Source organism: Eleutherodactylus coqui, chromosome 9, assembly GCF_035609145.1.
Source record: "Eleutherodactylus coqui strain aEleCoq1 chromosome 9, aEleCoq1.hap1, whole genome shotgun sequence".
Taxonomy (NCBI): domain Eukaryota; kingdom Metazoa; phylum Chordata; class Amphibia; order Anura; family Eleutherodactylidae; genus Eleutherodactylus; species Eleutherodactylus coqui.
This window is the reverse complement of record NC_089845.1, coordinates 83,684,611-83,705,706: the sequence shown is the minus strand read 5'-3', so window position 1 is coordinate 83,705,706 and position 21,096 is coordinate 83,684,611. Positions and strand designations below refer to the sequence as shown.

Below are 21,096 nucleotides of genomic sequence, written 5' to 3'. Positions count from 1 at the left end.
GGGTGGCTTCACATGGCAGTATGTGCAACTGCGCTCGCTGCTACGGAGCATAGTTTCGCAATAGTTTTTTTTCTAACTCTGCACCACAGCACGTGAGTTTGAAAAAAATAGTGGGAGGATAGATCCCACCCTATTAACTAGTACTAACTACTCGCGGAAAAGATAGGGCAAGTCGCGTCTTTTCTCGCCCGTACTATTATTGGGCGAGAATACCGCTAATCAAAACGAAACCATTGAAATCAATAGTTTCGTTTTGTCCTGTTATAAAAAAACGCAGCGATATCGCAGCATTGAAAAAGCACAAGTGGGTAGGAGCCCTAAGCACTTCCATGGGATGGCTCTTGGGCCTGAGCATCCCTTATGCTCATTTGCCCAACAGTTGGGTCTCTAAACTCTCACTCATGACCTGAGGGTTGTGAGTTCAATCCCTGCTCAAGGTTGACTCATCCTTCCAAGGTCCATAAAACAAGTACCCAGCTTGGTGGGGGTTAATAAATAAATTACTTGAAAGCCCTGCGGAATAAGGTGGTGCTATACAAATAACAAGATTTTTTTTTTAAATTTTTATTAGCGATTGTTTGTTTCCGTAAGGAGATTCTTGACCAGCGCAAAAGAATTTCTGACCGACGTGCGTCTATTCCATCAAGCTGAGAATCTGGATTATTAGTGATGCCCCCTAAAAACTACTGCAACTCCCAAAAATATATATTATACATCCATGCCTACAATAAAATAGCCAAAAAATATTTTTACTAAATACAATTTAAAAAAAACTCCGAGAGGTGAGAACTTTTGCGGCTTTTGTGCAGAGGAGCTGAGGACAGCCGTGCCGGCGGTGAGCCCAGTGCTGTACACACTGCACGGCGGTATACAGTATCCTGCGCTCCGCCCGCAGCTGAGGTCACGTGACCTGACACTGTACCCGGCCGCTCCGCCGAGCACATGCTGCTGCCCAACAATCCCCGCCGCAGCTGATTGGTCGGCGTTCACGTGTCCCGCACAAAGGATCCAGCTCTCTGCAGCTCGCGCTGTCCCCGCAGACATGGGCTCCATACTGAGCAGCGACCGAGACAGCAAGGCTCCCGAGGACCCCAACCAGAGCTACGACTGCGCCGTGTGCCTGGAGGTGCTCAGCCGGCCGACGAGGACCCGCTGCGGCCATGTGTAAGTCCTGGGGGGATGGGGACAAGGGGCTCGGTGGGACTACAACTCCCACTGGGTCCTGCATGGTAGGAGCGCTGCAGGTAAGTCGGCACGCTGGTCTGTTGGAGTGGCTGGTGGTGGATGTCACACGCCTGCATGCAACCGCTACATACATGGGAGGCATCGGCTGCAACATTGTAGCAACACCTGCACAACAATAGGAGCGCTGCATTGCCACTGGCTCCCTTCTACGCCCGCTCTAGCGGGACTGAAGGAGTTAAAAAAAACATAAGATGTGTGAGTGTCACCCTAAAGTATGTTTGTGGCCCCCCTGGACTGTTTGCAGAATACAATATGGCAGAACCGGAGTGTATCGGCCCCTATGTAGCGTGCGCCATTTATAAGGCCGCCTTTGCGCATCCCCTGCTTGTGTTTAGCAGCGCAAAAGCGGCGTTTTTTGTAGTAGATCTTCTGTGTATTTTAACCCTTACTTTTCAAGGGGGTGAAATTCGCTGCATAATTACATTCTGCGGGTTTAGAACGTGCCGCGTTTTTTCCAAAAACACAGCAGATTCGTTGTGGAAGTCGGTCTTTAAAACTTTTGCACATGGCTTGTACTGGAAATGCGCTGCGGAGATCTGACCTAGACTAACAGGTCAGGCTTTGGGCGAGTTATGAGTCTTTTAATCCTAAAACTAACTTCATAGTACTTGCCCATCCTGTCCTCCAGCAATCCACCATGGTAGCCTCGTGGTCTTTGTTTAGGAACAGCTACCCACTGACCACTGTAGCCAATCAGGCAGTAGCAGTCAGCCGCTGTACCACTGACATCACCACTCGGATGCCGGGAGCCATGATGCCAGTAGGACAGAACCTGACCAGGTGATGTAGCCCAGCTGCAGCGCTGGACCGCTGGTGATGAGGATGGGTAAGTGCCGCTGCATTCATTGTCCTAACAGACTAGGATCCAGTCTTAAATTCATATCCCAACATGGCACGTTCTGCGCTCATGGCGATGCCAAGCTACACTGACCTCTTGGCAGCGCACAGCGGGGCTCATTGGTCTGCAGTATGGAGGGTGATGGTCCCGGCTCTGACCTACATTCCCCGAGAATATCGCACATTGTTCTTTGTTCTGTTGGCTTACACATAGTTCTAACAGCGCAGGCCAGCGGATTACTTCCTGATCTCCGGGATCACTTTGTGCTGCACAATAACAAGTAATCTGTTTTAAAGTGATCACAGCACCCAACATCCCCAAACATCAGGTTAATGTTGGCTTTTAAGGCGTCACCGCAATCAAAGGTGTTTGGGGTCTCCTGATGTACAATATCTGTAGGGCTGGCTGCAGACCAATGCCACATTCCATCAGCCTGGGTACTTACTAACTTGTTGGAAGGTTGGTCACTGTATGGCCAAAGGCACACAAGCGTTAATGGCCTAGACTCAGACCGCTAATGTCCCATTTAGACGGGACGACTGCATGAGCGCTGACCTCACCGCTAAGGTTTTGGCGCTTGTGCAGAGCGTTTATACAGGCGGAGTTCACCGCTGGATTGTGGGCTTCTCACTCAGCGAGAATCCCGCGACCCAGCGATTATTTCTTTATTTTTATGTTGACGTAGTCGGCGGTAACGAGAAGTGAACGACTGATGAGCTTTTTTTTTTCTTCTTGCATTAACACTGAACGATTATCGCTCAATTTCGTTTGAAGGAATCTTGAGCGCTAATGGTCCTGTGTAAGTGGCCCCTAAGAGTTGGTGCCTCTAGAGGCAGGAGGCCAGGCGGCTCAGCAGAGGTCTCTCCTCATTTCGAGAACAGTGGAATCAGACAGTTAAGTTTGATTCAAGTTGGGAAGTCTTTATCATCTGCGGTCTAGGGCCGGCCTCACACGAACAGGTCGGATTCTGCATGCGGGAGGCAAACACTGATACCGGCTGTTAGCCCGGCCTGTGCCCTGCGTACGGCATTAACCTGTATTGTGGATGACCGCAGAAGCTCGCAGGCGGTCATGCGCAGTACAGTTTTTATTCTTCCTTTGTACTTCCCGTGCCGGCGCTTGGCGATGACACGGGTACCTGGTGCCCATACGCAATGTTGATTGCATATGGGCTGTGGGTTGGACTCCGTCATTGACTTCAATGTAGGCTGTGGCTGTGACTTCCGCAGTAAAATAGAGCATGCTGCAATTTTTTTACGTTCTCAGAATACGCAATTCGTATCCGTGAGTGTGAAGGAAATAATCAAAAATACATGCCTTTCAATGCCTACATTTTTGCGCAGACGGCAAGTGCAAAATCTGCAATTCAAATCATTGTGTGAGACCAGCCTAATTGATTGAGGAGACCCTGAGGGACCTTTTACATATAACGAGTGTCGGGCAAACGATGCCAGACACTCGCCCCTGTGATGTGCGCGCTGCACAAGATCGAGGATCGCTGACGGCGCCGGCCGGCAGGGAGGCTGGAGGATAGTTCTCTCCCCGCTCTCTCCATTCACTATAAGCAGTACTGAACAGCTGCTGTTTACACTGAATGATGTGGCATTCAAAACCCCGCGGGAGCGCGATATTTGTCTTGTGTAAGAGAGCCTTAAGGGTGGCCATACAACTTGTATCCCCATCTCAGCTTTTCATGGCCGAGGGGGGACAGCCTGGTGCTCTGTGGTGACTACCTGTTGGACAGAGCCAAGCACTGTTTCTAGAGCTCTCATTGAAGTAAATGGGATTCATGGAAACTGTGTAGCACAGAATATTCTACGCTGTTTCCTTAAGGCTGCCTGTCCACGGGCGAGATGTCATAACGAGATCCGCAGCGATAAATCACCGGCGGAGCTCGCGTGAAACACTTTCCATAGGAGAACTAGACCCAGATACACCAGGGTCGGAGTGAAAGCACTACTCCGACCCTGTGCAGCGGTTGTAATTGCAACCGCAGCTCTAATTGAAAGTGGTAGGAGCTTCACCTACAACTACTATTCCCATTGATTTCAATGAGAACTGCGCTTAGCATAACGACCGGCGGCCGCTACACGAGTCTAAGCAGTGCTTCCGCTCCGACCCTCCCATGTATCCTGACAGCCGCTTTAACTCAAGGACTTAAAGAAACAGTGTAGCATGCTGTTCTACACCCTTTCTATAGCCCCCATTCACTTTAGTGAGAACTACAGGATTGGCGCTCGCCTCTTCATGTCAGCTGCAGCCAGCTGGCCAGTAGCCCTTACATTGGTTCCCATCTCAGCTATGAATTGCAACCCCCCTCTAAATGTATAGAATGGGGTGCTATGCAGGTACAGTATGGCTCTGTAGGTGCCCCATTACAACTGTACGGCTCAGATGTAAGGCGGCTCCTTATGTTTCATGCAAATCCATCTAGGCAGAATTCTAGCCGGCATCTGCTGAGATAGATGCGTATATCTGTCCCCACCCCAGGCCTGGTGTGGATATTCTCTTGCACTTTGTATGTTCATCAAAGCTTGTGTATATTAGACAAAGGTAAGCAGGAACTTTCCTGTAAGCCAGCTGCCATGTCTTGTCTCGCTGACATGTTCTATAGGGCTCAAGTTGCAAATGGCTTGTACAGTATTCATTGTACTCTAGTTCACTATCGGACAGAAGCTTTTCTGTCAATTCAAGGAAATGACATCATATGAGCAAAAACACAAGCCGCTTCCTGAAAAAATACAATGGGAGTGGGAGAGCGGCCTGACTAAGGATGATGCCAGAGACGTGACTACCGCTGGAATAACAATGCACAAAGAACGATGGGGCTCATCTGTTTACTGCCGTCTTCTTGGCCTGCTTTACTATGGGAATATACAACTCATTGGAGAGAAATAAAGGTGTAACTTAGTGTCCCTCCTCCATCACTTGAAGCTTTTAGACCTAGATACATTTGTTTCTAAGCCCCTTAGGGCTCCTGTCCAGGGGCGAATTTTCACTGCGTTCCTCGCGGCTATAACCCGGCCACGGGGAACGCAGTAAACGCTTTCCATAGTGTTGCTATGGAAAGCGCAGCCCCCCTGTCCACGAGCGGAGAATCATAGCGATAATCTGCTCGCAGCATGCTGCGAATTGCCGCGATTCTCCGTGGTAAGCATGTCAGCCAGCTCCTGCTCCCGTGGCGGTGATCTGCCGCAGGATATCGCAACGCCTGTGGACAGACAGGCAGTCTAAGTATCCTGTCCCACTTAGTGTCCTGTTACACGGATCAGAGGTCCTCTTGGACACCAGGACCCAGGTGTGATTGCAATGTCTGCACCTCCTTTCTATCTATATCTTCCTACTGTATATCTAGATAAAAAGTTCTATTCTGTATTGTTTAAAGCAGCTGCTCAGATTTTTGGACGATTTTACAATGCTTGAGCTCCTCATCAATTCTTCCTTTTTTCTGGCGCTCGCTCAGCTTCTTCCCAGCTTATTTGCGGGGGTGTCATTGATCTAGCCTAAGAATTGGTCACCAGTAGTACTGGCCCTGAAAACAAGTGAGCGGGGTGCCAGTCCGGTACGGGGAGATGCTAGTGGTGCTTTTCGTGGTTGATTGATGGAGAATAAAATTATTTGCATTCAAGACTGCTTTGCAGCATAATACATGCAATGCTATAGCGCCCCCAAACCGTATTAGCACCTGCTGATATATAAACCATGGCCGCAGTGGGATTGGTCGATGATCTGATGTCCGTGGACCCTTCCACAACGCCCTTCAACTGTAGCTCTCTGAAAAGGAAGGCTTGAATATGATGGATTTTAACATACCCTATCCACGATGGTGGAGTGCCAATGGATTGTCGTGGCAGTGAAGGCTCTCAGACCTGCCATGGATGTCAGCCTAGTAAGCCATCCATACTGAAGTATTATACTATGTTGTAGAAGCTGTCAGTTCATCTCTAGTTCAAGTCCCACATGGGAACTAGAAAATGTAAAAATCAGTTTAATTTCTTTAAAGGTGTTGTCTGCTTACCAGACTACATCCCTTCAATAGGGCCACATGTAGTAAAATAGTAAACGGAGGTATACCTGCCTCTCCTCCGCTGCCAGGATCCAGCATTATGGACTCGCTCTGCCCCCGATGTATTTTTGAAAGCCTTAACGTGAAAGTGCTAGAATGAATGTGAATTTACACGGACGATTATTGCCCACTAGTCGCTCACAAACTTTTATCACTAACTTTCAGTCAGCAGAGAAAACATCACTGGATCACAGGCTTGTTCCGTGTAAACGCTCAACGCTAAACATAGGCGAAGTCCGCGATCAAGTGGTGAAGTCTCAGTGTAAACGCTCTGCACGAGCGCTAACTACCTTAGCGGTGAGGTCAGCGCTTGTGCAGTTGTCCCGTGTAATAGGGTTATTTATTGCGCAAAATTTGTTTGAACAAAAGGGTGTGACTATGGTGTCTAACTACAAAGCCGTCGTTTACTATTCGTTTACTTTTAGTTTGACGCTTACTTTCTACCAACATAAAAATCATTGCTCGTTCGCTCACTTCTTGCTGCGTGTAAACGCTCCCCGCTTCACATAGAACGCTGAGCAAGAAACCTGCGAGAACCCAACAGTGATCTGCCTGTCTAAACGCTCTGCACAAGCGCTAACCACTAGCGGTGACGGCAGCGCTCATGCATTCGCTTAGCCGACAGCCGTCCCGTGTACATGAAGCATTAGGGATTTCTTTTTCATGTACTCTTTAGACCCATCCCAAGTCCCTTGTGTCATTTCCTTTGCAGTCAGGTCGGACTTTGATTTGTTGTTTGCAGGTTTGTTTAGTAATGTGACTGATGCTTTCAGCCAAGATTCTGTTTATTTGGTTGTCCATTAGGATATTAAGCAAACATGGCTCTTATTTTTATCTCCAATCTTGTTTGGACAAGTGCTTTTTTCAGTGAAGTGGACCAGTCGGACAGGCTCTTGGAGACTGGGACGGAATTAGTCTGCGTGGGCATTTCTGCATCACAATGCCTATGGGGCTTGAATTTCGTACCTGTACAAAATTCACATCTTTACCTCAAACCCACAAGCTTAAATTCTGCAGCGGAAAAGTTTTTTGCTGTGGAATTCGGGATGTGTTGCTGATTTCTAACAAAAAGGAGATTAATTCCGCACTTAGTCTTTGGAGTAAAACAAAATAGATTCCGTAAGACGTTACGCAGAACGCATTCTGCAATTATTCCTATGAAGAACGGTTAAAGGATCTGGGAATGTTTAGATTGCAAAAAAGAAGTCTGAGAGGAGACTTATTAGCTGTCTACAAATATCTGAAGGGCTGTCACAGTGCAGAGGGATCAGCCCTATTCTCATTTGTACAAGGAAAGACTAGAAGCAATGGGATGAAACGAAAAGGGAGAAAACAGGTTTTTTTTTAATATCCAATCTGACAACGAGGGTGATCAATGAGTGGAACAGGTTACCACTGGAGGTGGTGAGTTCTTCAATGGAAGGGTTCAAACAGAGGCTGGACAGGCATATGTGTGGGATGATTTGGTGATCCTGCACTGAGCAGGGGGCTGGACCCGATGACCCTGGGGGACCCTTCCAACTCAACCATTCAAGGATTAAAAGCGCAACAAAATCTGCATCTGGGCTGTGGACAACTCCGTTCTGTGTGACCGGTCCCTTAGCTCACTTGCCCGATTCAAACGTGTATAAATAGCAGATGTTGAAGGCTATCTATGTTCACAGCATGGATTTTCTGCTGCGGAAAGCCTGCAGAGAATACACTTGTGTTACGGCACCCTCAGTTTTACTTTTTTTTTTAATGAAACCAAAATGGCAGTTGTGATAAAATATACATGGCGAAATTTTAGTTTTGCAAAGCGTCACCATTTTTAATTGACAGAACCAGCAAGCAGCTGAATTCACACAGATTTGCTGATCTTACATTCTAAATTTTGGAATAAATCCTGCAAACCTGCACATGTGCAATCCTAGTGGGATCTAGTAGGTCTTGTGCAATCCTAGTGGGATCTAGTAGGTCTTGTGCAATCCTAGTGGGATCTAGTAGGTCTTGTGCAATCCTAGTGGGATCTAGTAGGTCTTGTGCAATCCTAGTGGGATCTAGTAGGTCTTGTGCAATCATTTTGACTGGCTAAATTAGTTGCCTTGAAAGGCTTACATGCTGTGACTATCATAATTGCCTTTAGAAATGATAGATTTGAAAGGTCAAGTCATCCACATGACCAAAGCATATAAAGCCCCCCTACTAGTCTACTATAATGTGAAGTGACACATTGAAGGCCTCAGACATTTGTCTTGTTTTGGCTATAGACTGCCTATTAACAATTTATGGCCTTCAACATTTTGCGCAGTCATTTTGGGGAAGTTTTCAGTAGCAGGACAATTACTACAGGTTGGAAACTTCTGCCCCTTTGAACTTCACATGTGTTTTTGATATTCCCTGTGTTTCCTGGCTTGTACCCAAGATGATCTCACCCTGGTCCTGTATGTCCAAGAGCCTTCATGAGGGCATGTCCTGCTTGTGGGAAGGGTCGAATGATTGGATTTGTCAGGTAGCAGATCAGGTCAGTACTGAAGGCTTGGCTGTGCTGGCTGGGTAGTCACCAGAGTGCTCTTACGTACTTTACACGGATGAGGAAAGCCTTGTGTCATCCAACTATGTAACAAGTTGGTGTTGGAGACCTCTTTCTCAGGCCCCTGCCTTAGTATTGGGATGGGTATACAGGATACACTTAAAGGAGATGTCCCGCGCCGAAACGGGTTTTTTTTTTTTTAACCCCCCCCCCCCGTTCGGCGCGAGACAACCCCGATGCAGGGGTTAAAAAAACCACCCGCACAGCGCGTACCTGAATCCCGGCGGTCCAGCGTCTTCATACTCACCTGCTGAAGATGGCCGCCGGGATCCTCCGTCTTCGTGGACCGCAGCTCTTCTGTGCGGTCCACTGCCGATTCCAGCCTCCTGATTGGCTGGAATCGGCACGTGACGGGGCGGAGCTACACGGAGCCGCTCTCTGGCACGAGCGGCTCCATAGAAGACTGCTGAAGACCCGGACTGCGCAAGCGCGGCTAATTTGGCCATCGGAGGCCAAAAATTAGTCGGCACCATGGAGACGAGGACGCTAGCAACGGAGCAGGTAAGTAAAAAACTTTTTATAACTTCTGTATGGCTCATAATTAATGCACAATGTACATTACAAAGTGCATTATTATGGCCATACAGAAGTGTATAGACCCACTTGCTGCCTCGGGACATCTCCTTTAAAGGAATGTTCAGCCTGAAATGCAGTTTATTGATGACTTTCTAGTCCTCTTGTCAGTAAGGCCATGTTCACATCTGCATAGAAGTTTCATTCTGTCCACAAATCCCAGACAAAGTAGTATATTATGCTATTTCATCCAGGAAAATGCTGGACAGCCGGGCGGAACCCATTCTAGTAAGTAGCGTCTGTACAGCACAGTTTGCTTCCGTCATGGCTTAAATCCGTTCAGGCAGGGAGTCCTTTTTCTGCTTCCGTAATGGGGCAGGAAAATGCAAACCCAAATGTTGCCCCTAAAGAGGTTGTACCAATATTGCAAGTTAGACCCTATCCATAGGATGGGGGATGACGTGCGGATTGGTAAGGGTCGTGCTGCTGAGATCTCCACTGATCTCTCAATCAGGGCTCTGATGTTCCACTCTCCTCCTGCAGGGCTATTGCACCCCGGCTGTGAGGAGGAAACTGAATGGAGCCCCCTCACACAAGTGTTTGTAAAAAAAAAAAAGAAAAGCTACGTTTTTCAATGCAGCGGCATAAGCAATTTTTGGTTGTGTACTGTAGCTTGTAAAAACTTTGTAACATTATGAAAAACCCTGAAAACTATGAAAATGGTTGACTGGTCATGCAGAAAGTGGTGTAAAATAGTAATTTTGCATGAATAATTCTACCCTTATGATGAAATTAGTAGAAAAAACATAGTTGAAACGTCATCAAAGAAAGTGTTTGGAAACTTTTGAAGAGGTATAAGGCCTCATGTCTACTAGCAAAATTGAATTGCGGATTATGCGGGTGAAATTTTGCCCATAGGAATATCATTGGCCATCTGCAGTCAATTAAATTGAATTTTGCACCTGTAAATGGCATTTTAATTGATTTGCGGTTTTTACGCGCGGAAAAAAAAGCAGCATGCTCCATTTTAGTGCGGATTCCGCGCAGATCGGCCACATTGCTATCAAATTGCTATCAATAGGTGCGGATATCCGCATTTAAAAAAAAAACCAAAAAAACATTTAAAGCAAATCCGCGCGGATTGTATTTTTCTAGTGGACATGAGGCCTAAGGCTAAAAAACCAGAATGGTGTAAAGGCAGGAAAAGGTACACCACAGCAGGCAGCGATGGCAGTCTATAGAAAGTGACCTGTCTCAATGTGGTATGATACGGAGTGTAAGGACTGTTCAGCACTGAATGAGGTCTATGTGCTAGAATTCCATGAAAAAAGACACTTATCGCTCAAATCACGAAAAAATTACAGTGGGCTAAAACTCCTATTAATGGATAGACGAGCTATGGGACATAATAATCTGGAGTGAGGAAACCAGAATCTCCCTACTCGGTAGTGATGGCATAAAGACTGGAAGCAGAAGAAAACTGGAGAAGTATTGCCTTACAGCTATTGTGAAGCACCCAGTTAGTGCTATGATCTGGGATGGCAGAATTTGTGTGATTAATGCCACTGAAACTGCAAAAAAATACAGAACTGAAAGACTTGAGGCCAAACTGAAGTTTTCTGCATGTGATCTTTTCCAAGATAATGAAGTCTTTATATTTCCATAAGATTCGGCTCCATATCATGTAGTTGCTGTGTACAAAGAATACTCCCTTTACTGCTAGAACAGCCTGCAGATGGCCCTGATTTTATCCCTTGTTTGAAAATCCATGGAACTGATTAAAGAAACCAAAAGCAACCAAGTGATAAAACACAATAGAAGCAATATACAATCTTAGAATCATAGAAGGATAGAGTTGGAAGGGACCTCCAGGGTCATCGGGTCCAACCCCCTGCTCAGTGCAGGATTTTGGTGTCACATTGTAACACATGAAGAACTGGAAAACTTGCTCATTCCATAGGAAAGTGTTGTAAGCCCATAAATAAGGCAAAAGGTTTCCCAACCAAACACAAGCGTGCTCCATTAATTTTAATGGGCAGTTAAGTTTAGTTCTATTTTCATTCGTAATACGCACAAAAATAGGTCATGCTGCATCTTATTTCGCACAATCAAAATGCATGTTAAAAAAAAACCACACGTGACCGTACTTATTGAAATCAATTGCGTCTATTCACTGCGTACTGCACGCACAAATTTTGCATGCGTAATATGCAGCGCAAATGTGTAAGTGTGAATAAGCCCTAAGGCTACCTTTACACGGGCGATAAAATCGTGCAAGATTTGTGCGTTGCGTGTATGAATGGGGTCATACACATGAGAAATGGTTTCCCACATGGCAATGCGATGCTATGCAGGAAACAAATCGCACCATGTTCTGTCTTGCAACGTGCTCTTGCATCACACTGCCCGTTGTCCTCAATGGGGCCGGCGGCAGCATTGCCGGTCCCATTGAAAGTAATAGGAGAAACTCTGTGATCCTCTGCAATGGCGGTGACTGCTGCGGCAGAGGATCCCTGCATCCCCGAAGTAATGCAAGGCTGTTTTTACGTGAAAATGCCTTGCATCCCTGGGGACTTCACATGGAGGGGAGCGCGATGTGGGGGCGGGATTCACATCCTGATATCGCACTCGTCCATGTGAAGTTAGCCTAAAGTAGATGGAAGCGGGGCAGCATTCTAGTTCTGCAAAACATAATGGTTGTCATTTAGGTAAAAAGCTCAAGTGTGGAATGCGCTTTTATGACTATCTTGTAAAGCCATTTACTTCTACTGTCCACACTGTTTAGAGAATACGTAATGACAGCAGTCCGCTGGTCAGTGATGATGGTGAAATATTCCGTACAAAGCATGGCCATTCTTGTTTCTCTTTGTGCCTTATAGGTTTTGTCAGACTTGTATCAAAGCTAGTCTGAGGAATAATGGTTATGCATGTCCTTACTGCCGAACTCACCTATCATCCGAAGGGACGCCCGCAGTGGACATCGTTAAGAAGATGAAAACTGTATTCCAGAATTGCGAAGAATGTGAAGAAAAGGTAAAATAGCAGAAAGAGTGTGAATGAGCAGAAGAAATGGGGCTCAGCCTGCTAAACCTTAGTATGTAAGATATGACTGCTGCTGGTTTGGGTGGACTACTTGGCAGTGCTGCTCAATACACTTCAGCAGCGGCTTTCAGGGATGATGACGGGGGAGGCAAGTAGGAACATTTCCTGGACTCAGCGGGTAACCTACTTTCAGCCCATAAACTTAGCTTATAGGGCTAAAAGCAGGTGATAGTCTCTTTAATAGGGTTGTCCAACTTCTAGCTGTTTTGCTGCAGAAAGCAGGCAGCTCCATACATTATACAGTGGCCAGGTTGGTAATGCATGCTGAATCCTGTTGAAGTGAAGCCTGCCGTACCAACCCAAGCCACTGTGTTATATATGGAGCAGTTTGCTTCCTACAGCTAGAAGTGGGACAACCCTTTTGAAAAGGTTTTCTGGGACTGTAATACTGAAGACCTAGCCTCAGGAGCGGCTCAGAAGAGTACTTGAAGCTCAGCCCCTTTTGAAGTTAATAGGACTGAACGTGCAATACAGTTTCAGGCCACTACACTGTTTCTGGAGCTGTGCTTACCCCTAAGCATACAAAGGCTCTGGTGCAGGGTTGGAGAGTGTTAGACACCCACTGATCTAATATCGATTAACTATTTTGAGGATGAATTATGAATATTAGTCATAAACATTTATTATAAGATTTTCAGCCTTTTGCTGTAAATAAGAATTGCTTTTAGATTTTCTGAAAAATGGCAATTGAAACACTGGTAAAAAAAAATGAGAAAATCGCATCACACCCGCATTCTTTTGTTGTTTAAATAAGAAATAATGGGTGACTCTTGGAGTAAAATCTTCCGGGGGAAAAAAAAAAAACATGCTGCAATTTTTCTGCAAAAAAATTATTTTTTAAATCTCACATGTAAATAGACTTTTTTTTTTTTCAATGTGTGATTTCTGTGCATCTCCCACAGAAATCGGTCATGAAAAACACCCGTCTAAAAACACAATTAATGTGGCAATATTTTTTACAGTATTTTGCGGCAGTAAGCTAAAACCAGAAGTTGGACCAACATATGGAAGAGGTGCAAATCTTTCAATTCTTTCTGTAGTTTCCATAGTAACCCAGTATCTTAACCCTTTGCAATCCAATTTTGGATTCAGGGTTTCCTAGGGGGCTTTCTCTTTCTGCCATTATACAATAACGCCTTCTGCTGGCTAAAGCCAGTACTGCGGTATGGGTCATGCTGGAGAGGCCCTTGACAACAGAGTGGCCAGTAATATACAGTAAGAATACCCTGCCGGACGTCTTCCGGCATCGGCACTGTACAGCCTTCAATCAGAATGTCTTTAGACGTTAGTGGATTGGAAAGGGTTAATGTGATAACTGTTTGATTGAACACCTTTCATACAAGGATGCATGCACAGTATCTCTTTTGGGCGCATTCACATGTAGCAGATTTGGTGAGAATTTTCCGTAGTGGAAAATTTGTCCTTGAATCCATCTCAAATTCACACCGTTGGAGTGGGTTATGACTCTGGTCTGCAGCAGACTTTACCCCTTCAATTGAAATGATAAAATCTAGTGCAGATCCACATGCAAAATCCATGCCAAACAATGCTGATTTTGGTGCAGATTCACACCAAAATCTGTAACTTGTGAACTTGCCCGTAGGCTGGCCTTACACGACTGTAACTCGTGCACAACTCGCATTGGACGGCACTGGGATACCTGTCCGTATACTGTTCAATCTCCTCGGACCCGGCACATTGTGTGTCCTATTCTCGTCCTTGAAAATGGAGAAGAATAGGACATGCAGTGATATTTGTCACACGGACCGTCTGTGTGACTAGCCTCTTAAGCTATAATAAAGCTATTTTGTGCTTTCCATATGGCTTAGAACCCACAGTTATGTTAGTGATGGTTGGCTAATATAGATGTGATCAGGGTATGGGTCTTGTAGAAACTGACGCAATTCCACTTGTGTGAACAGAGCCTTGTTGACATATCAACCTTCACATACTGTGTTCTGGATCATTCTTGGTCTAATAATTAGTTTGTATATGTCTATTTACTTTTAGGTATGCCTGAGTGAAATGAGAGCACACCTAAATATGTGCCAGCAATATATAACAAAATATGGACCTCTAGAAGAGTTGGGAAAGACGCCATGCAGGTATGTTTCACCGTGACCTGATGATGTATTTTTAGTATGATATACCTAGATTTAAATTTGACTATAACTTGGCACTTTCACTTGACCCTTCATAGAGTAAAAAAACCTGAAGTAAAGGATCTGTAAAATATATAAAGTAACGAATTTACCATATTTATCGAAACTGTATCCTTAGTGTATTTGGGCTCTAGAAAAATGGCTAGTTGCCATTCAGATGTCTCAGTAATAACATGTATGCTGTCCCACCATAATAAATCCTAGTTCAAACATTTACGCTGTGTTCTCCGTCAAATGTAAGTGATGTCAATAAAACCCATGATTTGTTCCAACTAGTATATCTTACAGCAGACTGCACACTTTAGAGTCACACAGGGCATATGCTGATTCCATTGTTCCCACCACATAAAATTCCTTATAATATTCCAGCCACAGAGCTGTCTGTATGAAAAATCAATACACACATATCTTAAGTTCCTGACGAAAAAATATGTTGTAGTTATCTGGTTTTAGCATTTTGTTTTCATTCTCGTGTATTTAGAAAGCCTCATTCTTGGTTTGCAGGCTCTCCTATATAAGTTTCTAGCTCCAGGCATTCCCAGCACTAATCAGCTGGGGTCTCTTATGAATACACACAAGCTCAGTTCCCCCTCCCCTCTCCTCTTCCAGAGGCTGTGTAGGGTAACCACACCCACTCAATACTACACAGCTATCTCATCCACTCTCTGGAAAAGCCTTCATTTCGAAAAAAAGGAATCAAGTGCAAAGGTGTAGCCTTAAAATCAGTTGCCATTTAGTCATAGATATCACCTCCCTGCGCCAGTCTCTGAGCAGAGATAGCGGCACTGAAGAAGAGTAGGGCATCACAGATGTATTATGTTCCCAAATGCCAGCACTGTCGTACTGAATCCTGGACACACTAGGGACATTAAAGAGACATTATGGCCAGAGCACAATGTTTTGGCTCCCTTCAGTTTGCCCCAATGTTGAGTGATGGAAACATTTACACATGCACAAAAGTAATCTATTTAGGAAAGTGATCAATTCTATTTACTTATAGGATAGGGGATATTTGTTTAATATGAATGACATAGATATATATTAGGCCTAATTTTCAATGTTCTTTTGCTTTTCAGGGAAGACATGTATGTTTGTCCTTTCTGTCCAGTAGAACTAGATGAGGATGAGTTTGTACAGCATTGCTTCACCTACCACACTTCAGAGAGCCGATTAGTGGTAAGAAATTGTATTCTAGAACATAAAAATACATATTCTCTTTTGCTGTGGATTACTGAATTATATCCTAAATATAGTTTTTGCTTTTATTGTTAAATATTAAAACATTAACCCTTTCCAATCCATTGTCTGACCTCTGAAGACATTATGATTTAAGGCTTTACAGCTCCGATGTTGGAAGACAACCGTCGAGGTTCTCTTACTGTATATTGCCAGCTTCTCTGCTGTCAGAGCCTATTCAACGTGTCACCTCATGCAGTACTGGCTTTAGCCAGCAGATAGTGCTGTTGTATAACGGCAGAAAAAGAGTAAGCCCCCTAGGAAAACCAGGATACAAATTGGATTGGAAAGGGTTAAGCATAGAACAGCCTTAGTGTTATATGCATCGTGTTGTTCCTTAGCCCTTAGTGTTGTAAAGTAAAAAAAAAAGAACTGAGTGATGTATATGCCGTACACAAACTGCTCTATAGAGTTTTATTACATTTATTAAATGCTCCATATCAGTGATGGCCTTCTGAGCCTTGACTGCTTGCCATGTCCTCTTGCACATCACATTCTATTAGAGATATGTAAATGGTCAGGCAAGGATGCTGGCTTGTTTCTTCATCTTCCAGTCACTTTGAGGGTATGTCCGCACTTACCGGAGATGCTGCAGATTTGCGTGCAGACAATCCATAGTGTACTACAGTACTAGGCACGGGGATGAGATTTTAATAGAACTCCTCCACGTGCTGCAGAATTTTTTTCTTAAGGAAATTGATGAGATTTTTAAATTCTCAACTTGTCAATTTTTGCTGCAGATTCTCTCTGCAAATTGGGCTTTTGCTGAGAATTTGTCCCAAAATTTTCTAGCAGATTTGTGGCAGCTTTCTATGCTTTGTGTACCCAAAAATAAAATAGAAATAAAAACATTTAAAAATGTGATACTGCAGATCCCTGTAGGGCAGTAGGCGTCTACATGCACACTGGAAGAGACCTGATCACAAGTATTTATGCATCTTTGCTTCAGTATTTTCCTAATGTGAACAGCTCTGTGGACCACAAAAGTGACTATACTCCAGATTTGTGCACACTACGCATCAGAAGGGTGGTTTAAAGCAGAAAGTTTTGTAAATTAAGTCTTGTATGAGCTAACACTACTAATTCCATCATCTTAGATGTGTCCAATTTGTCACCTGATGCCAGGAGGAGATTCCAGCTACGACTCAAGTTTCCTTAAGCATCTTCATGCCAGACACTCTATGTACTATGAAAACTACATCGTGAGTAACAAAATTCATATGCATTTTGGATCCTCCTTGCTTAAGGGCTCATTCACACGGACATTATGTCACCATGTATTACACATGCGAATTTCTCATGCGTAACACGCGGTGAATGAAGGCAATGCGTGTAGGCACTGCATATCCATACACAGGAGAAATAAATTGCAGCATGCTCTTTCTCCGCGTATTATACCGAACCCTTGAATGGGCTGAGTATTAAACTGTCCATACGCATGCATTTCTTATAGGCTGTGTTTCGATATGCATCACCGCTCTGAACACAGCAGGGAATTTCAAGAAATAGAATTTAAAAATCACACTGCGCATGTCTGTGACGTCAGGTTTTGGGCATCAGCAGTGCCAATCGGAGGCCGCACACGTTATCCGCTGACAGAGTGTATGGGCTGTAATGCGTACAATGCGGTGGGAGACTCACAGCATTGTACGCATACGCCCGTGTGAATGAGCCCTTACTCTTATCGCATGTTGGAATTACTGTATTTGGCAGGTTTGTTTGGCAGTCTAAGGCTCTGTTCACATAACTTTTCCTCTACAAATTTGGTATATGTGCCTGGAAAGCTCCTGGCACATACACCCAATGTATCTATAGGTCCCCTTTCACCTAGCAGGGGCCAAGAGTGTCTGTCCTGATCCGCATTGGGGCTGTATGCGTCGGTATACAGGGTGATCATAATCCAACCAGAGCTGTTTTGAGGTCTCTAGTGGGGAAAAAAAACGGTGGCAAAATTCTATAAAAGTTGATGTGTATACTGAGTAGGGAATGGGGTCTGCATCTTTCAAAGAAAAAAATAACAACAATGGTCCCAATGATGACACTCTACACTAATGGTGTGGTATATGTAATACAGCTGGTAAAGGTGCTCTGGCAATCTGTTCAGATCGGTACGGTAGTGCTGTGACCCTCACATTGCCTGAACGGGCCATGCTGGTTGTACTTTATGATCAGCGAGGTGGTACTTCATCGTACGTGGGCAAGGAGCACACAGCGAACCGTATCTAGAGGCTTTTACAAGGTAACAGATCACTGAGCCATCTTACAATAAGCGTAATCCTGTCCAAAACCACAGTGGGTTAATTGTGACATGTTGCTATATCTTAAGCTGCATTTAGACACAAAGATGATTGCTCAAAAAATGGCTTTTGAGCGATCATTTTTGCATAAACTACTACTTGGTACTAATGCCTATTAGTACCAATTAGCAGCATTTGAGCCATCGGGAGCTGTATTCAGGGAACAGACCACTCACTGTTCTCCAAATTCCCTTTGTTCTGCCACTTGGCTGACAGCTGAGTCAATGTGATCAGCTATTTTCAGTGGTCCCCGGGCAAAACACAGTGTGCGGTCCGTCTTATCAGCTGTTCTGCTGAACGATGGATTTCATGCCGAACTGAAATGCATCATTCGGCAGCAAAAAGTGAAAGATGGGCACATTTATACGCAACGATGATCACTCAAAAGATGGCTTTTGAGCTAACTTTAAGTGATAATCGTTGTCTAAATGAGCCTTTACACTTCAAGATCAGCAAATATTCCCCTGGTGGCAACATTTGGTACAATTTTTTTTTTTTTTCTTGAGAGGTCTAAACCCCATACACCACGGAATATAAACACCAACTTTTTGTTGGCTTCTGCCCCATAGTTTTTCCACTAGAGGCCTCTGAACACCTCCAGTTTAAATATGATCACCCTGTCCTTTTTATTTAAAAAAACTGTATATTCTTTCTATACAGTGGGCTACTGCATAAAAACACACCTTGTACCGCACAGTATACACTCTTAACATTCTGGCCTATGGGTGACATATGGCAACCAGTTGCAGGCGTTTGGCTTTTACGTTTTGCACATACCTTGCTTTTCCCCTGTACATTTGGTGTATATGCTGGGAATATGTCTCAATTTGAACAGAGCCTTAGCTGGTAATGGGTGAAGTGCTGATTAACTGGATTAACTATGTTTTCTGATATAGCACATGTTAACTAAAATTAAAGGAAAAATTAATTCCAGGTGAAATCTTCATAATTTTAACTGTTATTACAAGCTTCTCCTTTTTTTTTTTTTATCCTTAGGATATAAATATAGTGGAAGAGGCGCTTATTGAAAGAGTACTAGACCTTTCATTGATACACTACATGAGACATTCAAACAGATCTTAAGCCTCGACAAGACAGACCAGATAATCAATATGACGTGTAGAAGACTTGCTGATTATTTTTGTGGTTAATGGAAGAAACGATGTATTATATGTAGTCCTGATGACTGAATTCTGAACAGACTATTTCTTGCCCTTCTGGAACTGTTTATATGGCTGGTGCTTTACAGTAGAGGTAGGTGAATGTAGCTCTCCAGGTGTTGAGGAACTTGAAGTATCCTTGGCTGGTTTGGTGTGATGAGCCTTAGGCTGGGCTCAGACAGCCGTAATTTGCTGCATGCCCCCCACTGGATACACGTATGCAGCAAGTACGCAATGCTTGGCTGCAGGCCGCCAATCCCATGAACTATCTTGGCCTGTATACCTGCTTAATACATGCTAAGATGCTTCATGCTGAGCCACACAATGCAAGTCTTTGGCCGCTTAAACAGCGTATTATGCATGCGGGTAATTCGCAATTACAATATGGTCATATGTGAGAGCCCCTATAGTTGCACAACATCTGAAGAGCCACAGTTGGAGTAATACTTTGGTTATCTGTTGAATTTGTGCATCAGTGTCCTGTTAGCCCCTCATAATGTGTAAACTAGCAAACTGACACTTGCTAACATGTAATATGAGTTAGGCTGCCTGCACACGGCTGGATTTGCATTGCGCAGCCCTTAGCGGGTGTCCGCCTCCGGATTCTGCAGCAAATTCCTTCCATACCATGCTATGGAAAAGCTGTTTTTTCCTGCCCACAAGTGGAAATCAATTATGATATTTTTTATTTTTTTCCGCTCATGCGGGAAAAATCTCAGCATGCTCTATTTGAAGTCAGATTCCATGCGGACAGCTTCCATTGAAGTCAGTGGAAGCCGTCCGACCCATGGCCCTTTTGCAATCATCATTGCGGAAAGGTTGTGGGTTTCGCGTCATCGCTTAGTGATGGCACAACATTATCTTCTGCTGCGCATGTGCGCCAGCTGGCACATCCGCAGTACAGAATAGAAGAATCCGAACAGGTATGCAGGGGTCACACGCCGGCCGCAGGGTCGGATTCTGCTGCGGGATCCCACATGCGGAATCAGACCCGGTCGTGTGCAGGCGGCCTAAAACAGACAATAAGCTGGCAGGAGAAAGTGGATAAACAGTATGGCTGTTACAGCAAGTGGATGGAACAGGATGGAAGAAGTCCATGTAGTGGCACAAGGTAAGTACTGGATAGTGAAAACTAAAGCCAGCAAGAATGTCCAGAATTTTAGGGTTTTATCTAATAGAGCATTTCCTAGAATATTGGAATACATCAGGCCGCATTACAGGATTTCACAGTAATAGAACTATTGCTGCCTTTTTAAGAATTTTAAGCATGGTCACAGTCTGACTAAATATATTGTCCTGTTACAATAAAAATAAAGGGTGAATGTGAGTGATAGAAAAAGTCAAAACAATCCTGTCTTTCTGCTGGCTGCTTCATACCTCATCACAAAATATAATCAACTGGCATAAAATAAAAATATGGTCATACCATACTCAAGCCATTCATTGTAAGACCCCTCCACCAGCTAGTCCATTGCAAGAAAAATTTCAAAATGGTAACATGCACTGTGCCGCGCCCCCCCCCCCCCAAAGTCCCTGTGCGTGCACAGCATGACTCTTCTCAGCCCGTGGGGTGTGTGCATCCCCATTCATCTCTATGGGAGAACAAGTGTACACAGCAGGCTGTTAAGTCATGCTGTGTGCGTGCGTTGACTTTGGGGAGGAATACCGTTCAGGAACGGGGGGGGGGGGAGACGATAAAACATCACACACACACACACACACACACACCCCCTTTCCCATTCCCTAACTTTTGAGTCCCATAATGTAGTTTATGGGGCTCAAAAGTCATGAGAGATTCCCTTTTATGAAGATTCATTTATGTATGAGTAGTTTTGTTTAGGTTTAGTTTTGTAATGTAAAAGACTGTTTTTGTTTTTTCTTTCCTTTTTCCAACAGTATGTATTT

General features: G+C 44.5%; 1 protein-coding gene across 1 annotated transcript; it reads left to right on the top strand.

The window, feature by feature from the left end:
* The first annotated feature begins 996 nt into the window (after window positions 1–996).
* On the top strand, window positions 997–20,704 carry RNF125 (ring finger protein 125). The gene is made up of 6 exons (XM_066579640.1): window positions 997–1,164; window positions 12,114–12,267; window positions 14,347–14,441; window positions 15,575–15,674; window positions 16,832–16,936; window positions 19,028–20,704. The coding sequence occupies exons 1-6, from the start codon at window positions 1,043–1,045 to the stop codon at window positions 19,112–19,114; spliced, it is 663 nt and encodes a 220-aa protein (XP_066435737.1). The 5' UTR covers window positions 997–1,042; the 3' UTR covers window positions 19,115–20,704.
* The last annotated feature ends 392 nt before the right edge of the window (window positions 20,705–21,096 follow it).

Coding starts and splice junctions, on each gene's coding strand:
- RNF125 (XM_066579640.1), top strand. CDS start 1,043: ATGGGCTCCATACTGAGCAGCGACCGAGACAGCAAGGCTCCCGAGGAC. Junction 14,442..15,574: donor TTGGGAAAGACGCCATGCAG/GTATGTTTCACC, acceptor TTTGCTTTTCAG/GGAAGACATGTATGTTTGTC. Junction 15,675..16,831: donor CTTCAGAGAGCCGATTAGTG/GTAAGAAATTGT, acceptor CCATCATCTTAG/ATGTGTCCAATTTGTCACCT.